Source organism: Dendrobium catenatum, unplaced genomic scaffold, assembly GCF_001605985.2.
Source record: "Dendrobium catenatum unplaced genomic scaffold, ASM160598v2 fragScaff_scaffold_768, whole genome shotgun sequence".
Classification (NCBI taxonomy): Eukaryota; Viridiplantae; Streptophyta; class Magnoliopsida; order Asparagales; family Orchidaceae; genus Dendrobium; species Dendrobium catenatum.
Genome location: NW_021319230.1, coordinates 172,345 through 184,606, shown reverse-complemented (window position 1 = coordinate 184,606; position 12,262 = coordinate 172,345). Strand labels below are relative to the sequence as shown.

At 33.2% G+C, this 12,262-nt stretch overlaps 1 protein-coding gene across 3 annotated transcripts in view; it reads left to right on the top strand.

Annotated features, from left to right (window-relative positions):
- The window catches only part of LOC110095263 (shaggy-related protein kinase GSK1), a 37,235-nt gene extending 32,369 nt beyond the window's left edge, over positions 1 to 4,866 (top strand). For 2 of the 3 annotated variants that reach the window (XM_020820718.2, XM_028696557.1), the window contains 2 exons: positions 134 to 235; positions 4,401 to 4,798. In XM_020820718.2, coding sequence (XP_020676377.1) covers positions 134 to 235; positions 4,401 to 4,496 — 198 coding nt within the window. In that variant the 3' untranslated portion in view covers positions 4,497 to 4,798. Of the gene's footprint in view, positions 1 to 133; positions 236 to 4,400 lie in introns of all 3 variants that reach the window. The other variant, XM_028696558.1, reaches the window with a different exon arrangement.
- Positions 4,867 to 12,262: the final 7,396 nt, after the last annotated feature.

Here is a 12,262-nt window from a genome sequence, read left to right as displayed (position 1 = left end):
TTTATATTTGTTACCTTCATTCATTTTGTTTCCTCATTCATTTTAAGCTTATTCTCTAAGTTTTAAAGCTTTTAAAATGTATGTTATGGGAATTTTCTTTTCTTAGTCATTAATGTCCTGTGTCTATTTCCAGCTTGAAGCATGTGCCCATTCCTTCTTTGATGAGCTACGGGAACCCAATGCCCGGTTACCAAATGGCAGGCCGTTCCCTCCTCTTTTCAACTTTAAACAAGAGGCAAGTTTCTTGTACTTTGATTCTCTGAATATATGCTTTATGCTCACATTTACGGTAGAAAATTGTTCTTGAGCCTATTCTAAAAGGTGATGTGTGATTTTATTGTCTAATTACATGCCTTCTTTTCTTTTGGCTTTCTTTTTGTTGCGGGTTCATACTTATTCCTTAGCTTATCTTTATACATTTTGAAGTAAATGTTGCACCTCTTGAGGGAAGTTAATCCACATGCCTAACATAGTTTTTCATTTATTTTCCCCTTAGTGCAATTAAGGCAGCACTGGAACAGGGTTTTGTCAGATGGTGGTCAGACCACTTATAATGTTCTAAACGTGATATTTTCAACCATTAAACGTAATAGGATTCTCTATATAACCCGGAAAAGTGAGTAGTAATGTGCTGTGAAGATTTCTTTTCTATTCAACTCTTTGTTTGATACGTGAACGCCGGCATCACTCCGACTTGTAATGAATGATGGTGGGTGCTACGGTAGAGTGTAATTTTGAATTATAAAAATGCTTAAGACTATCTCCCCTAGACAATGCTTAGGTTTTTTTTGATATAAAATAACAAACCTCACTTAATATACACAAGTATACGTGTCGAATCAAGTAATAAAGTTAGAGTAGAGTGTCGAACTTACGAGGAAGTATGCTTTTAAACAATGAACTATTATTGTTTGCTCTAATTGCAAAATTATTCTACTGAAATAAAATTGTTTGTTGTGGAGATTCAATCATTTAATAAAAACAGTTAAATAATGGATACAATGTGTAAATAAAATGTTTAGGACTGATGAATGTAAATTGCATATATTTTCTAATGAAATTCTTATTTGTAATGTGATTCAGAGTATATGTATCCTTAGATCTCTGTTGAGTTTGTAGGGGGGAAAATGATATATGATGATCTCAGTGGCGGAGTCAGAAATTTTTCATAGAGGGGGTCTTTTTTTAAATCCCCTTAATTTTTTTTCATCTGGGCTTGGGACCGGCATTGACAATTTTAAAAATTTTTATTTAAAAAATAAACTACTATATATAATATAAAGTACACTTATAATTTATTTCTCATGTTCTTCATATTTTAACAAAACGGAATAATAATATTCAAGCTTCAACTACTAGGATTAGCTTTAGAGGTTTGTTTTTGTCCTTCAATATCATCATCATTGAATATCACTGCTTTCAACTCTGGTTCAACAAGAGAAAGATTTGTAATTGTACAAAAAGAGAGGAGATGAAAATACCTTCATTGTCAAAGAGAAATGAAAACTAGAATATTCGATGAATGGGTATTAAATGCAGACGTTAATTTGGTGTTGTGGATAGGAAATAAGAAATTTAGTTTAAATCTTGTCAAACATAAGAAATTATATTTTTTAAAAAAATTATAAAATATTTAAGATACGCGTGTCGGACACGCGTTTTCAATTAGTTTTTAATATTTTTTTAATCGGACACATTTTCGGCGTGTCCGACTCATGTTGGAGGAGTGTCGGACGAGTGTCGTGTCGGACACGGTGTCGGACACTGCACAGCTCTTTGAGGAGAAGTGTCGGTGCATCATAGCTTATAATTTTCTAAACGTGATAATTTCAACCATTAAACATAATAGGATTCTCTATGTAACCTGGAAAAGTGAGTAGTAATGTGCCGGGAAGATTTCTTTTCTAATCAACTCTTTGTTTGATACCTTAACGCCTGCATCACTCCGACTTGTAATGAATGATGGTGGGTGCTACGGTAGAGTGTAATTTTGAATTATAAAAATGCTTAAGACTATCTCCCCTAGACAATGCTTAGGTTTTTTTTGATATAAAATAACAAACCTCACTTAATATACACAAGTATACGTGTCAAATTAAGTAATAAAGTGATAGAGTAGAGTGTCAAACATACGAGAAAGTATGCTTTTAAACAATGAACTATTACTGTTTACTCTAATTGCAAAATTATTCTATTGAAATAAATTTGTTTGTTGTGGAGATTCAATCATTGAATAAAAATAGTTAAATAATGGATACAATGTGTAAATAAAATGTTTTGGACTGATGAACGTAAATTGCATATATTTTCTAAGGAAATTCTTCTTTGTAATGTGATTCAGAGTATATGCATCCTTAGATCTCTGTCGAGTTTGTAGGGGTGAAAATGATATATGCTGACCTCGGTGGCGGAGCCAGAAATTTTTCATAGAGGGGGCTTTTTTTAAATCCCCACAATTTTTTTCATCCGGGTTTGGGATCGGCATTGACAATTTTAAGAATTTTTATTTAAAAAATAAACTACTAAATATAACATGAAGTACACTTACAATTTATTTCTCATGTTCTTCATATTTTGACAAAACTGAATAATAATATCATCTTCAAACATAAAAAGTATAAACTAAATATAAATTCCATTCAGAAGGCATGCAAATCTGCAAGTCAGCTCAAGAAAAAAAAAATCAATGGTTGTGATTTATAAATAAAGGTTTTCACATTCAAATAATTGCCAACATAGAATAGTAAATCCAGGTTTATTTTAACAAACTTCTAAAGAGATTAATATGCTAATTGAGTTAAAAAGGAGATTTGTAAGGTTCCGACTATGAAGGCAAAAAACATGAAAATTATAATAATCACCATTTCCAATCCCACGATCAAAGTTCAAAATTCAAGTACTCTTCCACCCAAATATAGCCCCCAAGAAACATTAATGAAAGCCCCTTCGAACAAACAAAGAAGAATGCTGGGAAAGGCGGAAAGCTAAGAAACAAAAAAAAATGCTGAAATAACGATTTAAATCAGATTAAGAACATTCGATGAATGAAAAAGATCTCTTGGAGAAGAAAGAACTTAGGGCTTAGGAGAGAAATAAAGTGGGGAGCTTATAAACAACTTGTAGAATCCCGATCAAAGAAAAACCACACAAACAAATTGGTCAGGCGCGATAAAACCTGAGTAGGAAGAACGGATGAGAGATATGGGCAAAATGGTGTGTTTTGTAATCTTAAAGCAGATTCTAATTTAGTATTGAATATGAAAGCAAGTTCTTACCAGTGCTGCCGGCCGGATCCAAGACAGAAGAAGATAGAGTCGGAGGCATCGACTTCTTGATTGGTGGACGCACCAGTGGAGGCCGGAGGCAGAGCCGCAGAGGCATCGTGAGTCGGGCGACAACTTCTTGTGCGCGGTTCTGCCTTTCTGAATCTGAATCGGTGAAGCCGAATATGTATAAGGGCTTTCCTTTCACCTCGCCTCACGAATGAAAAACGCCACAATACCCGAATACGCAATTTTAAACATTGACAGAGAGCATGGCGCATCAAAGCTAACCATTTTAACGCCGCGACGATGACCAACAGAGAAGTCCGCGCCACAATGTGAATGTTGCGGCGCTCTGATGGTACCTTTGATGGCGTTGCGTCGTCGATTTGTCCGACACAGTGGAGCTATATGAGACTTAGAAATTTGTGCCTTTTTTGTATTTTTCCTGCACAACATAACTAAAATAATACATTTCATTGAAAATATAACAAATAAAATAACACATTATTTACACTTATCAATGAACCATAGAGATGTTTATATAAATTTGTTCATCTCCTACAGTATGTCAATTTAAGTAAAGCCAATGTTATCCTCTTCCTGTGATTCTGGAAGTCATCATATACTTCCAAAACAGGAGTTATGCACTAAGGACTTAACCGGGAGTAGCTATGCTCATTTCAAGTGAAATTAATAGTATCCAAAACTTATTCCCAATGAATGGCACCTAGTGTAACCCACTACAGAATTTCACTAGATTTTTTGTTTAGCAATGGAATTGTGAAGGGCGACGCTGCATGGGAAAGTACTGAAATTTAGACCATGCATTTGTATCTATGTTCTCTGTAGTTGCAAATCTTGCAAGGTATATTGCTGGTTCTTATATGTAGGCTCACTATCCCAATTTTTTAGATATGTCATTCTTCTAGCTCCAGAAGTTCTATTTGATTTGGAAGAAATCAAATAAATTTTTTTCTAAGGCTTCGTTTAGGACAGCTTTCTTTCTGCTTCTTAAAGTGGGTTTTTAGTTCAAAAAATAAATTTTTGTACTAAAAAGCCGCTTTAAGAAGCAGAAAGAAAGCCGTCCCAAACAAAGCCTAAATCTAAGAAATTAACTAGTTCTATCTGTGGCAGTTAGCAGCTGCGTCACCAGAGCTCATAAGCAAGCTGATACCTGAACATGTGAGAAGGCAGGCCGGTCTTAGTTTCCTTCATCCTGCTGGTACTTAAGAATGGCATTATTTTTAAACTGGATTAAGTTGAAATGGAGAGGGAAGGTGACCGTTGAGCTTTCACGAACCTAAAGTGTATAGCAAATGAATCTCTGCATTGGAGTGAAATGGTCAGCTACTGTTTTTGTGCCTCCTTCCAGATTTTCAATTAATCAGCACCTCCTATTAAACAACAATGGGATCGGAGAAAAAATTATTTTATGATCAGATTGGTTGTTGGCCGGCGAAAAGCAAACTCAGGTGCTGGAATGGGTCTGTACTCTGTTGTATCATTAAGCAAAATGTCTTGTATCTTGTTCATGCAATTGTAGCTGTAGTGCAAGTATTCATTAACTTTATTTCAATGGCTTTAATCTTCTGATTCATGTAATTGGTTTTAGAACTGTTGAAAACCCCAAAAGAATCTCCAGTCGTGTACACGGACCGATACTTGTATGGGTTAAGACTAATCAAGTTAGCATACTTAGGGATGACTTTTTTATTGTTTTTGAAGTGGCTTTTTAATACTAAAAAGTTGCTTTAAGAAGCAGTAAGAAAGCCATCCCAAACAAAACCTTAGACTAAGCCCAAGGGACTTAGACTATTGAAGTTCTATGTATATTGCTTTTTGAGTTTTTTTTTTCTTTCCTTGTGTGTGCGCTCTCGCGACTTAGAGCTCGATTGAGCTCGTCTTATTTAGCTTAAAATGTTTTGCTGAGATTCTTTAATTTAACTCAAAGAAATCCTCATTAAGATGTTAGTCTTTTTTATTAGAAGGTACAAATAATTTTTCACAAGATATTTCTGAATCCAATAAGTTGCCTCACTAGTCTTCTATATTTTCTGTGCATATTTTTTCAATATTAGTATTGTTCTTTTTTCAGCTCGTATAGTTTCTGCTTACAATATATTTAGTTGATTTTGCAGTTTAAGGGTATAAGTTATAAAAAAAACTGGTTAGTTTGGGATTGTTTTTCAGTCTCTTTTTTCTTTTCACATGATTTTATTTTTCTATTATCTGGAAGTCGAATTTATTGCATGAATTTTAATATTTACAATCAACTAAAATTAGAATAGGTCGTGGCTTGCAAAAATAATAATTCAGATGTATTGAAAAATTATATTAAATTCTCAATTGCTTCCTCATGATTTTAATTAGATTATTTGGATTAGTTTTAAAATCATTTTCTCCAAAAAGAATATCATTATTTTTGTTAAGTACTTTTTTAAATTTACAATTCAACCCTCTCATGATGTTTCTCGGGCTAGTTCATTGTAGTCTCATAATCTCATAGGACTTGTAAGTAGTATTAGAGATGGTCTTGAAATTTTGATTTTAAAATCATCAAGCAAAGATGTAATGGTGCAATTTGGTAATTGAAATATTGCTGAGGGTTATTTAATAACTCGTCCGCTATTATTTTGAAAACAGTCCTTTTGATTTTTGAAGAATTTGCATATTAACATTTTTATAATCAATTGATTTTAGGATGTGCCATATGATACAAAGTGGTTATTCTCTTCCATCACGTGTAGTCAATGGAGTCAAAACTAAAATTATGTATACTAAATCGGGTCAAGAGGATAGAGAATTTTCTAAGTTAAATGCTAAGTGTTTGAATTGTTTTTTTTTTGTGATTTTAAAATCTAAGGACTATATACGAGTATCAACCTTTATTACGAGAAAAAAAAATCTGATATAGATTATGCATTACATATGAAGGAATTAGTGAAGTAAAATAGTCTATGTTGAACATTTTGTTATATGATTATGAACTATTTCTTATGAAACATAGTGAGTAAATATAAGAAATGTATAACAGGTTCACATAGATAGTGACATCCTTGTATGCATTGAGTAGAGAACTGTTTAATTTAAAAAAAAATTAATAAAAACCTATGTTGTTTGCCTAGTGGGTATGTTGCTAAAATTACTTCAATTACTGAATCAAAAGATTTAAATGTCTATTCTTTTGATAATTTAATTGGGTCACACATTGCCTATGAGCAAGGCATGAGTCAAATACTAAATGATGCAGGTGATAATAAGAAGGAGAAGACTATGGCTTTAAAAGTGAATGATTCATATAGTGACATTTTTGTAGCAGAGGAGGATAATGGCATTGCATTGATGACCCACCAGTTCAAAAGTTTTTTAAAGAGGAAAGGCGCCATCAACAATATTGGAGCAAAGAAAGGTAAAAATAAAGAACATTTCAAATCATTATCTGACACAATATATTTTAAATGCAGGAAACTTGAACATCGCTGAATATACTTCCCCCACTTGAAGACTTATCCAATTAAGGAGACTGGTGAGGAGAATACAAAATTTAGGAAGGAGAAGATCACGACATAGAAGGCATTTTGGATCGATTCTGCTTCATAATCATCAGAACCAGAGGTAGAGGAGGAGGTAACAAACCTATATCTCATGATGAATGATAATCTTGATCAATCAGATCAAGATGAGGGTGTTCTTATAAAAGATCTAGTGAGAGTAAGTGGTAACTTGGCAATGGATGCTCGAGGCAAATGATAGGTTATTTGAAGTAGTTTATTACACTAGAGGCCTGGTCAGGGAATAATTATTAGGTCCGGTGACCGAACGTAGCTCTAAGTTTGGTCACCACTGAGATCACGCCACGTGCTCTTACTCTCTACCGTGCGGCCCGACGACTTGACCCGGAACGGAACCCGGGAATGCTATGTTCGCGTATTGCTAGGTATTACTCAGTATTGCTCGGTATTGCTTGGCAATAATGAGAAATACTGCTCTGTGAAGACCAATACCGTGCAATACCGAGTAATATCGAGTTTTTCTCGGTATTGCTCAGTATTTGTCTTCACATAATGGTATTTCTCGTTATTGCCGAGCAAAATCGACAAATACCTAGCAACACCGAGCAATACCTAACAATACCATTTGGATTTAAAAAAAACACGTGCGTCATACCCACTATTCACCGAGTCGGATCCGCGGTTTTGTGCCTGCTACGTGGCGCGTTCTCAGTGCTCGTTGAACGTAGCTCTACATCCGGTCACCAGACCAAATAAAAGTTCCTCGTCAGGAGGCTAGGTAACACTGGGAGAAAATGCCACTAGAATGTTGGTTGGCTTAGTTATAATTGAAAATTCTAACAACTTTATGATTAAAAATATTTTATTAGATGATGACCTTAAGCATAATTTACTTATTATTAGTCAATTTTTTGATAAGATTTTTGATATAAAGCTTCTTTCTATAAAATGCATGATTAGCTTGAATAGAAATCTAATTTTAGAAGGAAAGGATAAACAACATTTTCATGCTTGATTTGAATTGTATTGAACATTCTAATTCCATGTATTTGAAGATTGTAATTGATGAATCTTAGCTATGGCATAAAAGACTATGTAATGTAAGCATGAAGACCCTTAGGAACATTATCCTAAAAAATCTAGTTAGAGGCATACATAAGTTAGACTTCACTAAAGATCTTATATGATGCCAACCAACTAGAAAAACAAGTTAGGTCTTCATTTAATTCAATCAAAGACATCAAAACCTCTAGGCCACTAGAAATTCTTCATATGGACCTATTTGGACCAGTTAGTATAACCAGCCTTGGAGGGAAGACATATGGATTTATAATCATAAATGACTATTCTAGATTCGCTTGGGTTAGATTCCTAGCAAAAAATAGTGAATCATTTGAGGAATTTAGAATCTTCTTCACATGTATATAAAGAAAATTAGGATGTAAAATCTCAACCATTCATAGCGATCATGGTGGAGAGTTTGAAAATGATAGGTTTAAATCTTTCTATTAAGAGTAGGGATAAAACATAACTTCTCTACCCATAGGACCTCTAAGTAGAATGGAATAGCTGAAAGAAAAAAATAAAACTTTGGTAGAAGCCGCTAGGGCCATGCTAGCTGAATATTCTCTCCCAAGATAATTTTGGGCAGAAGCAATAAATATTGCTTGTTATGTTTTAAATAGGATGAATGCTAGATTTAAATTAAATAAAATACCCTATGAGCTCCTTAAGGTTTGGACACCCAACCTTTCTCACTTGACATTTTTGTGTGTCAATGTTTTATCCTAATCAATGAAAAATCACTCTTAGGAAAATTTGATGCCAAGTCTGATGAATCTTAAGTTATTAATCTATTAGTAAGGCCTATATAATATTCAATAAGAGGACCTTGGTAGTAGAAGAGTATACCCATGTGGTGTTTGATGAATTAGATAGGACCTCTAAATTTAAACCATAAGAAGAAGAATTAAAATTCATTCAAGGGGTAGAAGCCATTGACCTAGGATATAGAGTAGAACCCTAGGAGCCCCTGCTTAGAGAATAGAGATACTTATGTAGTCATCCTAAAAAGCTGATCTTAGGAGACCCATTTGAAGGTGTTAGAACTAAACATGGACTTAGGAAGGAGGTTAATCATTTTGTAATTATCTCTATGATAGAACCCACCAACATAGATTAAGCCCTAGCCAATGAATTATGGATCCTAACAATGCAAGAAAAATTGAAACAATTTATTAGAAATAATATATGAGAATTAGTTGAAAGACCTAAGGATAAGAGTATTATTGGAACAAAGTGGGGTTTAAAAAATAAAATGAATGGCTCTAGAGAGTAGAGTAGTAAGGAATAAGGTCAGATTATTAGCTAAGGGGTTCAATCAAATTAAAGGAATAAACTTTGAGGAAACCTTTGCCCCTGTAGCTAGACTAAAAGATATAAGGGTGCTACTAGCTTTTGCCTACTTTAGGGGATTTAAATAGTATCAAATGGATATTAAGAGTGCCTTTTTAAATGAGGTGATTAAAGAAGATGTGTATGTTGAACAACCCTTAAGTTTTAAAAATACACAATTTCTTAATCATATATTAAGTTAAAAAAGTTATTATATAGACTAAAATAAGCACCTAGAGCCTGGTATGAAAGGCTAAACACATTTCTAGTAGATAGAGACTTTGTTAAGGATAGTGTAGATACCACCCTATTTATAAAAAAAAGTAGAAAAAAATCTATTCATTATTTAAATTTATGTCAATAGTATATTATTTGGATCTTTAGATAAAAACATATGTGATTAATTTACAAAAATAATGAGTTAAGAGTTTGAAATGAGTATGATAGGAGAGCTAAATTATTATTTTTAGATTTAATGTGAAGTAGAGGGATATAGGAACCTTCCTTAGCCAATATAAATACATCAAGGATATCCTTAAAAAAATATGAAATGGATAATGTTAAGATAAAAAACACTCCCATGAGCTCTACCATTCAGTTAGACAAGGACCCAAATGGGAAGTCAGTATATCATAAAAAATATAGAAGGATAATTGGATCACTTTTCTACTTGATTGCTAGTAGACCTGATATTATGTTTAGTGTATATCTCTGTGCTAAATTTTAGGCTAATCTAAAATAATATCATATAATAGCTATTAAGATAATCCTTAGATACCTATTAGACTCCTAAAACTTAGATATATGGTACCCTAAACATAGCTCATCCTTTGAGATCATAAGATATTAAAATTCTAACTTTGCAGGATATAGGATAAATAGGAAAAGTATATCAGGAACCTATTATTTTATTGACCAACCACTAATTTCCTGGTCCAATAGAAAATAAAATTCAAGAACCCTATCCACCGTTGAGGTAGAATATAATGCAATAGGAAGCTATGTTACTTAAGTTTTATGGATAAAATAATAAATCCTTAAACTTGGACTACCTGTAGGCTCCATTCCTATCATTTGGGACAATACTAGTGCCATTTGCATATCTAAAAAATCTAATTCAACACTCATGCACAAACCGTATAGACATTAAACATTCACTTTATAAGAGATCATGTAGCTAAGGGAGATATATAATTGTATCATATAACTACTGGAGACCAATTAGTAGGCATCTTTACTAAACCTATAACCTATGACACCTTTAGTACTATGAGGACTTGATTAGGTGTTATAGACATTCATGCTTGATTCAAGATGAATCCAAATTTTTCTATCATTTAAAATCATCCAGTTTTATTGCGTGCTTGAAGTTCATATAATTTATTTTTAAATTTATATGTGTTTGTTTGTGTATGTTATTTGATTGATTTTATATTTTTATTACTTTTATTTAGTAGATGTTCCCTGATCATCACACATTCTTCACTTGACCAAATAATTTTTTTTCAAAATTAAAAAATTAAAATAATCAAAAACAAAATTTATTCACATCATACTGTATAATTCACTTTCATACTATATGATACATGTGTCAACTCAAAGTTTAATGAACAATTCAAACCTGCTCAATTATTGGAGATCGTACTATATGATTCACTTTCTACTATACGATACACGTGCCAATAGGCATTGAATGATTCAATTCAGCCGTAAGATCATAATTTCACTTTGTACTATATGAATACCTATTTGTACTGTGTGATCTACTTAGTCAAAGATTGTATAAGTAACTCCTCTGGATGAATTAAATCTCTTAAGATTGTTTAGTATGATATTGTATATTATACAATTTGACAACCTTTTCCCAATCAGCCATCCAGATGATTTGATACATCTGATCGTACTATATGTTCATCAATCATACTATACAATCTACCTCAAATTTATAAATTAAAGGATTTTTCTAAGGTTTCAATCCACTCAATTCATTCTTCCTTCAAATTCCATCTCTATTAACCTTGAATTCTCTAATGGCAAGTGGAAGCAAACACTGTTGTATGACTGAAGGGAGGTCTTCCTCTCATCGCCCAAGCAAAGATCGATTCCAACCTGCTACTAATGAAGAAATATACTATAGATATAAGGAGGATGCTCAATCAATATGCACTCAATTTCTAGGTGATGAGCTTGTTTAACACCACATTTTTCCAATTCATTATCACCTTACACTTCCCTTCCACTATGAACTACAGCATGAATTTCTAGCCAACCTTAGGATAAATGGAGATGCCTCAATTATGACCTCCTACGTATGTCACTGCCAAGTAGAAATCACAAAAAGGGATTTAGGAGAACACATCCATCTTTTCACTGAGGGACCTAGACCCCAATCCCTGGCTTCTAGAACTAACTATGATTGGAGTGTCTTAAATCTCACTATATAGAATGTATCCTTAAAATAACACCAAAATTTAGCCCATTCCCTAAACTGAAATGTTAGAGTTATCCATCATATTCTTCGTACCTCAGTCATACCTAAAGCTGGAGATTGTGCCAATATTACCCCATTACTTTCCTTTCATAATATCAGATACCCAAATTGATGAATCTCAAATGCTCATTAGTTATATTCGAAACCTAACTCCTATTTGACTAATTGTAATTAGAAGGAAACAAAATATCTACCTAGGTCATGTCGTAGCCTATTTCTTAGAAAAGAAATACAAACTCACCTACCCCGCACCTCCTGACAATACTCCTATCTTCTATATGGATGCTTCCTTCCCATTTAATATGAAGCAGTTTTAAAACTAGACTTAGAAAATTTATTTTCCTAGAGATTATACAACATCCTTTTGATAGAACTATACCCTAATAGGCTTGGTGGTGTTCCAGAACCCACAGGCGAGGAGGTGCCTAATAAGGAAGAAAAGAATTTAATATGAATGAATGCAAACTCTCTCGATGATCCTGAGCCTACTTCTTGAAATTGTTAGATTTCTATGTGAGCTTAAATTTGAGAAGAAAAAGTTTTTAAGTGTATCCTCACGAGCCTCTACACATTTCCAAGATAAATTAAAAGGCGTCATG